The following is a 16,084-nucleotide window of genomic DNA, read 5'->3' as shown; positions in this document are numbered from 1 at the left end:
TCGAAACAGTGCAAAAAGATCTAGACTCGGAAGGTATGAACGCACAGGACGAGCGCTGACTCGCAACTTGAAAATTTATTTGAAAAGAACGTCCAAGAAAACAAGCAGAATAAAGCAAAAACAAGACAAAAGTACGCAAAAGCAAAACGGGTAATCTAGTCAATAATGTAAGCACCACCTCACAGAACCCGTGCCAAACAGAATAGCAAACTGTTTGTCCGTCAGTGACAACGATGCCTGACTGATTCATGCGTCTCCCATTCTTTTGATGTGTAAAGCTTCAATCACCTCTCGAGTAATCTTGCATTTGTGTGATGACCAGACCTTCGCATCTACGAACACTGGAGAACAACCGCACGTGCCGCAGTACGTTGCGAGATGCGAAGCATCCGATTTGTTCAGTGACTGACTATGCTCCTTTAAATGTACATTTGGGCATCTGCTGGTTTGCTTCACGTACGAATTCCCCTGTGTAAGAGGGATCTGGTAGACAACCCCACACTTACAAGGCACATACGTAGACTTTACATGGTTTGTTCCACAGCCTTCACTTTTTACACCATTCGGCTCTGATTTCCGGAATTGGCCCTCTCGTTAGAAGAAAATCAAAGCAGAATGGTGCAGTCAGGTAGCAGAACCAATACTGTTCATTGTACTAAGTCATTTATATTGTCAGCCATTACCACAAAAAAATCACATCAACCACTATGCTACCATGCGGGTCAATGTGTCAGAGGACGGCTAAAGGAAATGAGTCGCGCAGAGTTCTGGCACACTTTGCCAATTTTCGTGGAACAACTTTTCTTGCTCCACGGAATGACTCCTGCTCTGAATCTGCTCCAACTCTCTCTTCAGAACGTGCGATTCTTGCCATCTTTTTGCCATTAGAACGAACTTGTTCCAAAAAGAGCAGAAAAAGTTGGTCCGCATCTGCGATTGGAATTCAGCGTAAGCCAAGAACACTTCAAGGACTCACTGCCCAAAAACGAATTGTGTGCTATTGTTTCTTCATTGTTTCCCGTGAATTTTGGAAGCCTTGTTTAAGGAAGGGACTTCATTTGAAATCATTGCCTATTGTGTTTTGACTCGCTGTCAACTCTCGTGAGTGCAATCCGAGTTTTAACATGACTGTGCAACCTTATTTCTTCCTTTTGCAGCATTACGAGAAGCTGATGAGCGAAGTTCACTCGAAGAAATGATTGTCACATGTTCCACATTCCGCCAAAGAGCACCTGTGTATAGTATAGACGAGCAATACAGACTGTGATACTAGCAACTGACAAAAACAAAAGTAAAAAAAAATTTTGTGCCGACCCTTGTACAAGACACCACGAGACGCCTCATTAAAACCACTGCAGGGACATCTCGTGTGGTTCTGAAACCACCATCACTACTAACAACTTTTGCTGACCGAAATGGAATAAATATGTATGCGCAATTGTTCTAACACATACGAGAGCTAGAGATAAAAGGAATCTCGCCTTTAGTAATTACTTGAAGGCAACTTGAAAGCTCTGCCAGCTTTTCTGGAACGAATGTCACAAATTCCGGCCGAGCTCTCTTCATAATGGAGAGACTGGTCTATGCTTTCTAAATTTTCATGTCGTACACTGTTCTGATTAACATTGCTGTAATGGGTGGGAATAGTTAAAGGATGATGCATGATTAACACTACATTGAATTAACCCTTCTCATTATTCTGCATGTTGTGCAGACGTTTGGACTGGTTCAATGCAGTTGTTGTACATGCTCAATGAGCAGTTAAAGGACAGTATGCTGTTGCTGTCAGGAGCGCAGTGTGCTTCCTAAGCAGTGAGATGTACTGCATGGCTTGAATGCTGTGCACTCAAACATTGTTGTATCTTTTGTTCTATAGTTTTTCTTTTAGCAAACAAAACAAAAAACGACTTCGCATACCAGTGGAGCGTGCATGAAGCATTCTTTAGTTCTGTAGCTATGCTTTTTGTTTGTACCCGCATTATCTTTATTTATTATGGTTTTCAGAAGACCTGTGTCCACCTGGCATTGAAAAATTCTTTGATTTTATTTGCTTTGATTTTATTATGCCTGTTCTCAAGAATAATTTTTGAAGGTATATGATCCTGGCTCCCAATTGATATACCATATGTACAGCCAGTACAGCCACATTTGCAATGCTTAACTGAACACCTAAGCATTATGTCACAACTCATTACAGCTCGGTTCTTACAGGAAGGCCTTGGCAGTATATATTTTTTTGCCTATGCAAAGAAGCCTGATGCATCAAATCAAGCACTTTCTTTCTATGCACTTGATGATGTGCTCAAGGGATGATGGTTTAAATACAAATTGCCAAGTGTTTTTTTAATAGTTCCTCTACCACGCACATATACGTTTGTCTACTTCTATGTCAACAAAGAAAAGAAATGGGAAGCAAAGTGCTTCTGTCTTGTGGGTCTTTCAACAGGCAGAGCAGTCGCATACATCTTTCGTTCTTTGCAGCCGCTGTAGCACAACTTACGTTTTTACTCATCAGTTATCTTGGGCCTCTGTTGGAGATGTCCTTATGGCACCAGCAGTTGGAGCAGCTTATTGAGCGCACTGTTTCTACGCACAGCACTGCCGCACATTTTTGTTACAACAAATGTTCTTATATGCACGGTTTAGCTTGTGAATAGTGCTTATGTGTGAGCTTCACTGAATAAATAATTGTTTTAGCTTTTTACTTTACCTCTTCAATTACTTAGCCACCTGTTCTTACAGATGAGCAAGAAGCATAGTTCTTTTCAGTCAACAGTGATGTGACGTTCTTGTGACTGTAATGACGTTCCCTGATGTCCATCGGACAGCAGTGTTGCGGAGTTGCCACTCCGGAATTGGAATGACTCCGGAATCATTCCACATTTTCGCGACCGCGGAATGGAATGGAGACAGCGCTTGGAGGAATGGAATGGGAGCGGAATGAAGTGCCTTTTGCACGGAAGGGAATGGGAATGGAATTACGTCTTTTTCCGAAAATAGAGCGCGTTTTCGTCTACGCGCTGTTTTTCATACATCAAACATTAGTAAGTCAGAGCCTCAAATTTAACGATAAAGCAGTATTTTTAAAACGGCTTGGCTGATTACAAGCACGGTGCATTTATAAACAACGCGCCTACTACAATTCTGTCCTTATATAGACTTTGCTGCTCAAAAGTTTCTCTATTCTTCGCGTAACCGCGGCTCTGTGCCGTTGGTATCCGTCGTGCGGAACTACGGCGTCGGCATACAACCCCCCCCCCCCCTTACGCCTTGTGATTTGTCTTTTCCCTCGGCGGCGCCCCAGCCGCCTGCTGTATCCCCACCCTTCACTTTGGTTTTGCTTCTGTCGCCGACGGCGACAGAAGCAAAAAAAAAAAAAATGCACCCACCTCCCCGAAGGGAATCGTGAGGAAATGCGAATGCATTTCTTGCACCGAGAGTACATGCCGTAGTAATTTTAATGGCGTAAATTAATGACGAGACGAGGATTTGTACCGTAACCATTTATTTACACATTCATCAGCACCTGTTTGTGTTGCCATTGCACCTGACGGCCATAATCTCAGCCTTGTGGTCGCCGTTGGCGTTTCACAGCGGCGTCTCGAGCACATTTCCGGACGTTCTTGAGAGGCGCCCAGCCAGCGAACGGTCGAGAGTGAGGCGCGAGAGGACGGGAGAGTGGGGCGCAGGGAGGAGTGAGAGCGAACGGCGAGAGGAGCGGCGAAGCACTGCACCTACCCTCTCCTACACTCTCTCGCACCACATGCTCCAGTTGCTAGGGGCGAGGATAAGCGCGCGCGCACGCAGCTGTTGCTATGGGAGAGGGAGTGAGAGCGGAGAGATAACACCTGCCGGCGCGCGGACAACGCCGGACGCCTGACGTAGCCCGACTAAGAAATACATTCGCATTTAAAACGAGATATGTCACCAAGCTACTATCCCTCGACCTTGGTAACGTGTTTGGCGTACTTTTGCAGTTCTTAATGCATCTGATGACATCAGCTTTATGGGGCGTTCATTCTTAACTCGATAAAACTATCAAGATGCCTTTCCTATGTTGAGGAATTACAGGAATGGAATTGAACTGCCCGGCCATTCCCGGAGTGGGAATGGGCTAAGTTTTTTCGTTCTGAGGAATTGAAAGGAATGGAGTTGCGGCAAGTTCTAATTCCCCGGAATGGAATTGGAATGGAATGGAGGCGCCCATTCCGCAACACTGGTCCACATGAAGGATACTGTATAATCATTTTACCGCACTTTCCACATTCTACAGATGGCGCTTCCTTGCATATGGCATACATCACAGGCATGTTGTATGTGCAACATGTAGATAACTTGGCATCAGCGCGTGTGTGTTTGATGGAACACCAGCAGGGAATGTTATCTTCGCAGCATATGCTATTAGATATACTTTACCTTACATATTCAGTTACTAGAATTATGGCAACACAGCAAGATCAGATAACTTGAACATGTACACATGCGCAGCAAGATTAAGCTTCTTCAATATTTTCGGGCCTCCTGCCTGCACAAGTGATTCATTGAACTTTTAGAAAGTGCAGAGTACAGCTGTACACATTTTAGGTATTAGATAAAGGCTGCAAATCAACCACGTGAACATCTTGCAAAATGGTGAGTAAACCTAACATTAGCGTACATATCGATATTCCCTTATTATATATGCATTATAATATGCGAAGCTTTTATGTGCTCCGAGGGCACATACAAGGCAATATGCTTATGGCATAATCTTTCTAATTGCCAGAGTTGTGTAAATCCATCTGTTCCGCAGAATAAAAGATGTCTTCATAAAACTTGAAAAACATTATGTCAACACCTAGGCATCTTCAAAGCATGCCTTGGATTTGCCTGATTTTCTTTTATTTTCTCAATCGCTATGTACCACGCTGTGCCCGCTCTTGTAAAAACCTCCAGCAAGTATAAATGCCGCAATGTCACAGTGACCTAGAAGATCGAGTGTGGCCTTCTAGAACTATATATAGAGGAGCTCGATCACAAGAGGGCACGTGGCTTTAGGTGTGGCCCTCGGTGGCTATAACATGGTGCCTTGTGTACAGTAATTTGTCATGGTGTCCCCGCACTTTTAATATGTGCAGTTAGACGGGGATATATCGCGCGATAACCGGTAGTTTTATGAATTTATGCGTCATGATGGCCCAGTTTTAGAGGTTAGATTTCTCAGTGATGCTATTCCTTTATTAAGCCGTCAGATACAGACTTCAGTGTTTGTAGACCAGAGAACTAGAATAAACGGGCCGAAGAGTAATGACGCTTGTTTCCTCGGATCTATCGTTGATCTCTGGGCGCACAGGCGTCGATGATAAATGCGTTTCGCACTCCGCAGGGTCATTCGTCATCTCCATCTTATGTGACACTCTTTCCTGCAGCGTGCCGTTATACCCCGCAGAGATGACGTGTGGAGCGTCGGGTCTTGTGAGGATTATGCGCGAGCCGTTACGAAGCTCGTGGCTGCATTGAGAAACAGCTTTCTTTCTGTAGGCTTCTTTTCCTTGCTTGACTGTCGTTTCTGTTTTTGTGGACGCATCTGTGGATACGGAGAATACTGCTCTGCAAATTTATAGCTACCGTATCCAAATCAGTTGCAGCAATATTGCACGGGGGACCGGAGAATCCCAGACACGTGGGAGCTGGGTACCGCTTTTACGGGCTAGAAACCTGTGAATCCGCAGATTCTTAGGTCTCTGCAGATTCACGCCCTTTAGGAGAGCTTTCGGGAGATGCACCGCGAAATTGTGCGTGTGGGAGTGTTCTCGAGGGTTGTTTTATGTTAGGTAGTCCACGCTAAACAAAAAGTTCGGGAGGGGCACGTGACCGGTTTGCCACCAAGATGGCTGCAACCCCCCCCCCCCCCTGCTGTGCACCACGTACGAGGAGTGCAGCCTGCTAGTGACGTTCTGCTGGGCATGCAGATTGGAAGAGGGGAGATACGCTACCATCTTCCCGGCCACTTTACTCTTACAAAGCCTTGTGCAGGGGCGTGGCCAGAAGTTTTTTTCGGAAGGAGCGGGGTCGACCCCCCGTTATGTCTGTTCGTGTGTATGTGCGCGCGTATGTAACAAAAAAGTTAGATGGGAGGGGGGAGGTTCAGAACCAACAAGTTCGATAAACGTTGGTCAGAAACTCCCAAAACACCTCCCTGCCCCCACCCCTCTCACCATAACCTAAACAGGAGACAAGTATGGGACAGCGCCGCCGGCAACTGAACACTTGCCCACATTTACATAGGTTACACAGGATGTACCTTCACAGTTACAGCAACAAACGCCCGTGGTGCGAAGCAACACCGACATTGGAGCACATCAAATATCAGTGCACTACACCTGGAGGCTGCCATCTCGCCTCTGGTAGACAACATTCCACTGGGCTGGTCGTGGGAGGTGCGGCTCGCGGAACTGAAATTTGGAAGCCATCTGGCGACCCTTGATCAGGCCCGGCGAGTTGCTGTAGCCAGTAGGGGCACCACCCACCATAACCACAAAACCTAAAATAAACATTTATTCTCTCTCTCTCTGTCTCCTCATTTCTAGTCGTACAGGAAATGGGTTAAAGGCTTCCGGAGTTGCGCGCGCGCGCGCGCGCGCTCTCTCTCTCTCTCTCTCTCTCTCTCTCTCTCTCTCTCTCTCTCTCTCTCTCTCTCTCACACACACACACACACACACACACACACACACACACACACACACACACACACACACACACACGTTTAGGAGCCCTACCCCTATCGGGAAAATGGGGGCAAGCGAAGCTTGGCGTGTGCGTGCCTGACATACTATTTTTCGTTCTTTCCTTCTTTCATTCTTTCTTATTGCGCAATACTCTCTCCTAACTTTTTTCCTTCCTCCATGCCGGGAAATGGGCCTTAGCGTGCTTAGCGGCGCAACACTTGTGTTGGCACAGGCAACAACGACGGTCATGCGTGGCAACAATGAAATGTGGCAGCGTAAAATGACAAGCGACCTCGATAAGAGACCAGGTTGCCATATCAGAAGCAGCTGATTGCGGACAAGCCCGCGATAGAGAGAGCATCACTTATTGGAAAACGGCGCACACAGATATGCATGTGGCCGGCGCACCTGCGGGGGCCGCATTTGTGTACACACGCATTTCTGTACACTCGCCGGCGCCAGGTTTTTCGCGAACTATGCCACTGCCGCCACCGAAATCTGTAAATGACAAAAGCTTCGCTTAAAAACTCGACCTACTAGACGGCTTGGCCATTATGTAATCTCCTGACCTGCCCGCAAAATCATTTCTCTCTCTCTCTCTCTCTCTCTCTCTCCTGAGCTCGAGAAGCTCCCGCAGGCCCCTTTATTTTTAGGTTCATTATAATGATGAAGCGTATGGAGGTGCCAAAGTCACAAGTCCCGCAACGAGCAATGGAGAGACGTCATCCCGAAGCACCGAACAATTGACGCCCGGCCTTGACGCGAGAAAAAGAAGCCCGGGAGGCAACGCCGCCTCGTAGGCGTTGTCGTGCATTCCATGCCAAATTTAGCTTTCCTTTTCGCGGCGAGGAAAAAGACTGATTGAAGTTCCAAGTGCAACTTCCTTGAAGTTTTCGAGCGACGGCACTTCATACTGTCACTCTTCGTGAAACCAGATACGAGATCAGTTTGCGTTCTCTCGGGCGGCAGTACGATATATGTATTGCCTGAAGCAATTCTTTAAACTTTGAAAGAAACATTTCGAATGAGCAAATGTGCAGCCACTCCTACTGACGGGAGACGGACCTTCTTCTTATCGCCGAAAACACGAAGCAAGTGTTCATCTGCCTAATAAGTACGTAAGAAACTTGGAGGACGCTTGAGCTTCGGCTTCAAGAGTAGAACGCGACATCATAATCGGGCCCCGTGCGCATCGTCTTCTCAATTGCTAGCCTAGCTTCGGTTCTCGGTGCATACCCCAACCGTGCCGAAAGGAAACGAACGAACGACTGTGCGCGTAACATTGGCCCTTTCAAGGTATCCTAGAATGCCTACTCTAAGTACAGTTGTTAAGTGCCCACTACGCCATAATGATTACTTTTGCGAATCGGCGAAGGGCCCACTACGCGTCCGTCAGGCAATACTCGCACCTACGCAGCTGCTCACTTGTTGATGCTTTTGCTGCTGATGATGATTAAATATGTCCGAGTGGTTTGTGATGGGTGGGCCTTTCAAACACCCAATCGTTGCGCAAATCACATTCGTTAAGGAGACTCCTTCAACTATAGATGACATTCATATAGCGTTTTTTTCCCCGAGCAGTTTCAAGAAGTAACATAGGTAGAACACCTGTTTGCCATGCAGACGGCTTTGGTTCGATTCTTCCTCGAGCCCGAATATTTTTATTATTATTTAATTTTTTAGTATGTTTCTCAATTTTTCGTTCACGGACAAGATTATTTTTCGCTCACAACCAACGACGCCGTCACCGACGCTGACGCCGGATTTCTGCGAAACGAGCTCCTTAACTTTATCGCGTTGAAACAGAGATAGGGAGAAGCAGAAAAAAACCTGGTGCTACATACACCAACGAAAGTATAGATTTAACAGAAAAAGATGCTTCAACGTTTTCATTAAAAAGAAAGCCGAAGCTTTTTATTTCTATTAAATTTATGCTTTGGTAGGTGTGTTGGGCTCCGCGGGTTTTTTTAATGCATTTCATAATGTTTCACCCCGGCCAGAAGGGCTTCAGCAAAACCTGAAACTTCAAAGGCAGAGGTTGTGACAGATATGAAGGCTAAACATATTGGCATTCTGCTTGGCGGCGATATTCGAGTGCTGCTGCTGAGAAAGCATCCTTATACAAAGAAATCCTTAATTGTGAAAACAGGAAGTGAAGGGGTGAGTGGGCGTGACCAAAAAAAACTTAGGGTCTTAAATGCCGAATGACCTTAGCCTATACGCCTCCTTTACCACGCAAGGGCGACGTATGGCAGGACTGTAAACGACCGTGTGACAAGGATGACGTCAATGACAACGACGCCTCAAACGTCGTGGCCTCAGAATTTAATGATGTAAAGGTCTACAGTTCTGGTAAGTGTTCACAGTGGAGTCCATGAATCAGGTGTAAGAGATAACACGAACAAACAAGTACTCCAAAAAGGTAAACAAAAAAAGTTAGAAATGAAAGAATGTGAGAATCAAGAACCCGGAAAGGAAAAGAAGAAGTGTTGAAATGTGTCGGCGCTAGGTCGTCGGATGAGGCACCGCCGGTTTCTAGCAACAGAAAATATGAGAATGTGCCTTTTCTACCTTCCTGCGCTACTCTTTGCCGTTTTAGTTGGGTTTGGTGGGGGCCGGGGCAACCGCTATCTCCAGAACGAAAGCCTTCGTGATCAAGAGGCGTTTCGCGACATGTCCGCTAGGGGAGGGGCGCATGCGCCTTGGAATCGGGAAAAAGGAAGTTTGGACGGGAGGTGATAAAGCGAGGAGCGTGGCGTCCGTAGCCCAGGACGTGGCGGGAGGCCTCTATACACGATGGATCAACAGCGTCGCCACATAGTGGTGCAGACCTCGCACCTCGATAGTGTTACGCACTAGATGAGACCGACGGCAAAACCGTAAGCGTTGTGAAAACACGCTGAAAAGACGTGCTTTCTTCTTTCCTATGGCATGTCGGCATCACAATGAACGTCTCTTATTGGGCTTTCATTGACTTTCATTGCCATTGTTTGGCACCTTCGCTTTCTGTTATATCGGTAGTCCCTTCGACAGTGCGTCGTTAAACTTGCGCAAAGCTTTTGCACACTAGTGGCAACAAGTCGCAACGCTTCACAGCCGTGGAATGAAGGATCTCGTGCAGTCGATGTACCTTCGCGCAGATGACGCCGCGAGGTTTGACAAGACTCAAGAGCATGCGATGGTATCGCTTGCCTTCGCCACTTAGAAGCAAACAAAAATTGAATGCGTGTCCTTGGGGCATCAAAGGGAGAAATAAACTATACATGAGTAGAAATCAGGTGAAACATTTTTATGAAGTGCAAGACGTAGAACGAAAGACAGTTGGCCACGACACTGTGAAATTGCAGCACCAGCTTTCCACTTAATATCACACATTTCGCTATCCTCGTCTGGTGGACGGATGGCATTGCATTCACAAATATACGATACGCGTAAAAGCTTGCAGGTTTCACTTGCACACTGAAGTGTCAAAGAGACGAAAGTGGGTCGAATGTGCGACGTAACGGCGGTGTCGCTGTCACTAATTTACCGCGAAACTAATTAAGGAGATGTACCACTTTTATATTGACCATTAAAAAATAACGTTATTCCATCAAAAAGAAGAAAAAAAAATAAGAGGGAGAGCTCTATCAGGAGTAATGCACCGTATTACATGACCACAGCGCTTCCCTTTGGTGTTCATTTTAAAAGTTATGAACGTTTAATATGTAGTTTTAGAAATACTTGCCCTTGGTTGGAGCTTCCGCAGTATGCGTAGGGGTGTAATATTTAAAGAAGTTGTACATTTGAGACATAACGTGGGTGAAGTGTTCACAATTTATTTTACGTCGAATGTATGACACGATCAAAGCTCGCTGGCGCATGAATGAAGTGCCGACGCGCGTCGTCACTTCGATAATAATAAGGTTGTTTGGACAATATGCCGGTTTCTCTTCGTCTAGGCGTAAGCGAAAGAAGGCATGCTTACTTTAAATCTATGTATAGTTGCCCAAATCGACCAGAAACGATCCTAGCGCACATAGTTTGAAAAGGCATCAAAATAATAGACCCTGGGTCGAAAATAGGGGGACATGCAGAGCGTTAGCGTGTTTGTGCCAGCTGATTATTATGAGTAATCTGAACAGCAAGATCAGCCCAAGGTACAGGACTTGCGGAAGGTCCGGCGCCGTTATAGTCAGTGGTACTTCCTTCAATAGCGTAAGACAATAGTACTAACAACCAAAAGTTGTTAGCGCGATCATCTGCCCTTTCCTCTTTTTTTTGTTCATTGCGCGGTTTATTTTTTCTCCCGCTCTATAAGGATAATCCTCCCTCTCCCTATAAAGCAGGAGCATGATAACGTCTAGAGCGACGTTATCGTTCTGCCAACCTTCTTATACACTCCCCCAATCTGTTCAAAGCACACAGGTGGCTATTTTTTAAATTTATTTTTCCCCTTTACGAATTCATTTATGACTTCGAGCAAACCTCCTGACGCTAATTTCTCACGAACTTCGAGAAGAAAAACTCACAGTTTCGCCACAAGGGTGCAGGAGTGAATGCGATAGCAACAAAAAGTGCTATACGTAGTAAGGCTAGCAGCTAACTCGCAGATAATTATTTTAGCATCCAACCTAGCGTAACTCAACAAAACGCCAGCGTAAGTAAATTTGGCTGCTGCGGCGAGCAAAGGGACCTTCATGCTGTCTGCAGCACGCACGTAGGTATGGGCCGTCTTCTGATCCCTGTCAAGATGGGGGCGCGTGCGACCGCGCCCGGTTGATCAAAGTACGGAGTTCCTACCGGTGCGACGCATCACCCCCCGGTTCACCCCGCCTCTCCCCACCTCCTAGTTGGCCTATCGCGCGACGAAAGAAATGTGTTTCCATTGTGCTTGAGCCGTGATCGTCGGCTGGCCTTGCACGTTTCCATTCGTCCATAGAACATATGGCACGCGCGAGGATGTTATTGAGACGGACTTTATACGGAACATCACGGCAGCGCCGACGGTAAAAATGCACCGGGAGTGTCCATACAATTCCTATCGCAGTAACAGTAATAGGAACGAGATAAGCGAGGAAGCTTCATGGCACAGCACATACTCCGGCTTCAACGCCGATCAAAAAGAGAAAACAAAGAAATAGCAACGCTCGCTCCAATGATATCACAAATATTGTCTTAACGATGGTGTCTCTACGTTAGATGAGGGCACGGGCCGTATTCCAGAGCGCTGAGCAAGATCTCAACTCGGAAATCTGTCGCCGTTTCTTGATGATGTATAGAGAGCGGATGGGAGATGATGAAGGCGCACTTTTAACTAAAAAAGTTCGTGCGCAGTTCGTGCGTGTCTGTTTGCGTTAACCGTCTGATAGTCCCTTCCTTATTACAGCTGGCATCGCAGTCAAGACCCCAAGATATAGTTTCCGATGAATTCCTCCGCAATACCGAATGGTCTAGGACAATGCGGCTGGGCTCATCAGGAACAAATATCAGCAAAACGAATAATAATAATATCTGGGGTTTAACGTCCCAAAACTCAGCAAAGCGAAAACTTGTAAGACAGACTAGTTAGACCTCCACATTTTCTCAGCCTTGTTTGTCTTTACCATTGGCCAACGACGTGTCCTTATTGGCCCCCTTTTTCCGGATGTACGTCTGGACGTAGAAATTGATGAACAACGCGAGTCCGAGCAGGAGCTGCGCGACGCCAAAGGCTGCCAGTGGCTTTGGATAGCCGCAGTCGTAGAAAATCGGAATAGTAAAGTGCACAACGACGAACACGAACTGCGCAATCTGGAGGCTGGTCAGGTACTTCTTCCACCACAGGTAAGGTCGCACCGCCGGTCCGAGGGCCGCCAAGAAGTAGTACGTGTACATAATCACGTGCACAGCCTGGTTTATGAGCAGTCCCAGCAGTGCTTGGCCCTCGTTGCCGAAGTTCAGCCACACCCAACCGCTGAGCACCACGAGGAAGTGATGGATGACGTGGAGCGCCGATATCTGCGAGAACTTCTTGCGGGCCACGAAGAAGAAGGTGTCGAGGAAGTCGGCAATACGGACGTACACGTACCACCAGTTCAGCTCCAATACCTCCATAGAGTACCCGCCCTTGTTGATGCCTTGGCAGAAGAAGCTGTAGCCGCCGCCGAAGTACGTTACTCTCGCGTACCGGTAGAAGAAGTAGGCGTTTACCAACGCCGTCGCAACGTTGTACGTCAGGATCGCGCGCCGAAGTTTGTACGGCTCGCGGTTCTTCATCCATCGGGGGCCTCCGATCTTGGCCAGGTACACGTAGGCAAACAGGAGCGGGATGATGAGGCGCCCCTCGGTCACCACGCCCCATCCTTCTATCCTGGGGTCGCGGAAGGACCACACGTGCCGGTACAGGTCGCGCAGAGATGCTAATGCGGACGCCGCCATGTAGATTTGCGTGTGACTGCAGCTTGGCGAGACGGCACGTGAGGTCTTCCGCGAAGCCTGTTGGGGACTGCGGTCGCTGCGAGGCGTGTGAAGGTCCGCGGGCCGTTGCTTCACAGAGTCGCCTTCTAGTGAGAAGTCTTTGCGGAATGTCGAGCCGACCTGCTGTTCCTGCACGTGCAGGGCCCGGAGTAGGTGTCCGGATCAAGGAGCCACTCTCCCCGCAGGGAAACTCACTGCATTGTATGCACTTCCTCACGGGGCTGCTTTTATGACGCGATTCCTCGACGCAGAAGCCATGCGGACGGCGTGCGACCAGAGAATGATGTGCGTGATTCGCGTTCGTATCTTTATACTGACGCGCGACCTTCGTTTTTATTTTTTCAGTATCTCGGTTATTTATTTCCTTTTATTTTCTTTTTCTCTCTCCTAGTTGGGGGTGTTCGGCCTGACACAACAGGCGCTCGTGTCAGGGCTTTACCATCCCACGAAGAGAGCGTTGTAGTAGACATTAATATAATACCTCTGGCGAGAGGGAAATGAACGCGATCGACACGCTTTGGGTGGATCCGTGAGGCACATGCAGTAAACACGCGACGAGTTCGCGATGGGAAAAAAAAGAATGAAGAGGTCGACGTCCAGGAAAAAAGCAGGAAAGAAAAGAAAGCCTTGCAATGCAAACGTCTATAGTTCGCTTTCCTGCGTCTCTTCGCTCTAGCTTTCTCGTGAATGTCTTCCCCGAACGTGCGTCGTATTGGTTATTGACTGTATGCTATGCTAGCTGTAATGATATTATGTACTTGCTTCGTAATGGGTCACACTACGTCTTCTCTTCGAACAATACATATAATGAGGAATGTCTGAAGTCGCCTGTGAAGAAGCTGCAGTCGCTTAACAAACATACCCCTCATGAAAGTACACACTGGAACTGAATGTTAAACAGGAAAATTATACTTGTTACGCGTTAACCTTCGCAGTAAAACAGCGCCGCCGAGAACAACAGACGGCGCTGTCTTATTGCGAATGTGAACCAACTAGCTCAAATGCACATTTTGACGCGTTAACATTGTGTCAAATTTGAAGCCGCACACTGCGAGGAATCGCACCCTAAATATGTGTTCGATGTTCTATTCCATGTTGCTAAACGACTGTACTCATTTAATCTCTTTCTGATTAGATTCCACGATGTGGAATATTTCTTTTATCCAAGTATGCCCCCGTTTTTTAATGAAGCCTATATTAAACGAGATTAATGGCTTATAAGTATCATTCAAAGGATAGTTACTCCCTTTGCGGCAAATAATTTCCACAGAGAGCCCTGAAGGTGTAGAAGGTTTCGCGGAAGGAAAACTGTGAAAACCTATAAATTGATCTAAGCTCCGCCCACAGCCGTGGCTGTACCACCCAGAGAACACTTGCATAGACGCCCCATCCAATGACAATTTGTCACTCCCGTGACGTCAAGCACCGTTCACGTATTTCCAGGGGTTAATTTTCCCATACAGATGCATGTTGGTGTCGCAGGTTTTCGATCGAAAAAACTTGAACTTCCTCACAAACTTCAGCAATGATTCCAACATCACTGCGCGGAGAAACGTAATTTTAAGTAGGAGTGACGAACTTTTAATGACTAATATGGGTAGTATTTACGTTAGCAGTGAAAACTACTTGCGTTTACAAAGGAAACCGCATAGCACGACCCTGTAGAACAAATGATTGGCAGGAGCACCGCAGTTCTTGGGGCGGAGCTTGTATTTATTCTTGGGTTCTAAGCGACTATAGAGTTTTCGGTCTATTCAAGCTTAGCCTGCAGGTCAACTCAGTTGAGCAGAGTTTCCATTTGGGCTTGTTGGTACAACATCGTCGACGAAAATATCGCAGGGTGAACGGGAACACGAGAGAAAAACACACAACACAGGCGCTAACCTTCAACACAATGTTTATTTTGCATGTGCACAGGCGTCATAACACGGGCGGGTCACAACTGCGTTAGCTGCCCACCCCATGAGTGAAAAAGAGCTGAGTTTTCTAGATTGACATGCCAGGGCGATAGCAACACGAGTAGGATCTGTGCGCATGTGTGATCTTGTTTTTTGTAAGATGTCCAGTATAAGTATAGCTGTGCACATGCAAAATAAACATTTTGTTGGATGTTAGCGCCTGTGTTGTATGTCTTCTTCTCGTGTTCCGGTTCGTCCTGAGCCATTTTCTTCCACGTTCTCAGTTGGTAAAGCAACTTCCCCGAAAGCCATTGGTCCTGGGTTGTCCGCCTCGGTGGTACACAGTGGTCACGGTGCCCGGCTGCTGACCCAAAGGGCGCGGGTTCTAACCCGGCCGTGGCGGTCGCATTTCGGTGGAGGCGAAATGGTGGAGGCCCTTGTTCTGTGCGATGTCGGTGCACGTTAAAGAACACCAGATGGTCGAAATTTCCGGAGCCCTCCACTACGGCGTCCCTCATAATCATATCTAGGTTTCGGGACGTAAAACCCCAGATGATGATGATGATGATGATGATAATAATAATAATAATATTATTATTATTATTATTATTATTATTACTACTAAACCCAGAACTTAGTTTCAGTTAATATTGGAGGCTCGCAAGCAATTAATGACGCAAGGGAACAAGAGAGGAAGTCTTCAAGATGGGCGAAGGGCAGGAATGGACAATGATGTTCGTCGTGAATGCACCCGTGTGTTTCTGTATAACTTAAAGGGCGACGCATACATGCACGATCAGCCGTAGAGTCGCTCACTGTACTAGGGGGGGGGGGGGGTTCTGGCCCATAACGCCACATAACTTACACAGTGGCGAGAAACTGTAGCACCGCGTCTCTTACGCCGGATCAAAAGGCAAGGGTCTTCATACAATCCCCGGCGAGCGAAATCCGATAATTCTAAATCGTGTGGCCGTCCACGCAGTAAGCGCCGCTTCCTCGTCTTTTTCAGGGCAATGCCTCGTTCATGGTGGTGGTTATATC

The 16,084-nt window shown here is 47.0% G+C and overlaps 2 protein-coding genes across 4 annotated transcripts in view; one reads left to right on the top strand and one right to left on the bottom strand.

Moving 5' to 3' along the window:
- LOC119396255 (uncharacterized) overlaps window positions 1-2,702 on the top strand; it is a 44,716-nt gene extending 42,014 nt beyond the window's left edge. For all 3 annotated transcript variants that reach the window (XM_037663379.2, XM_049417021.1, XM_049417020.1), the window contains one exon: window positions 1,158-2,702. In XM_037663379.2, coding sequence (XP_037519307.1) covers window positions 1,158-1,199 — 42 coding nt within the window. In that variant the 3' untranslated portion in view covers window positions 1,200-2,702. The remainder of the gene's footprint in view (window positions 1-1,157) is intronic.
- Window positions 2,703-12,269: 9,567 nt separating this feature from the next.
- LOC119396254 (elongation of very long chain fatty acids protein 5) lies at window positions 12,270-13,156 on the bottom strand. The gene has a single exon (XM_037663378.2). The coding sequence runs from the start codon at window positions 13,104-13,106 to the stop codon at window positions 12,273-12,275; it is 834 nt and encodes a 277-aa protein (XP_037519306.1). The 5' UTR covers window positions 13,107-13,156; the 3' UTR covers window positions 12,270-12,272.
- Between the last annotated feature and the right edge of the window lie 2,928 nt (window positions 13,157-16,084).

Source organism: Rhipicephalus sanguineus, chromosome 6 (assembly GCF_013339695.2).
Source record: "Rhipicephalus sanguineus isolate Rsan-2018 chromosome 6, BIME_Rsan_1.4, whole genome shotgun sequence".
Classification (NCBI taxonomy): Eukaryota; Metazoa; Arthropoda; class Arachnida; order Ixodida; family Ixodidae; genus Rhipicephalus; species Rhipicephalus sanguineus.
Note: the sequence above shows the minus strand (reverse complement) of the source record. Positions and strands in the feature narration are given on the sequence as shown.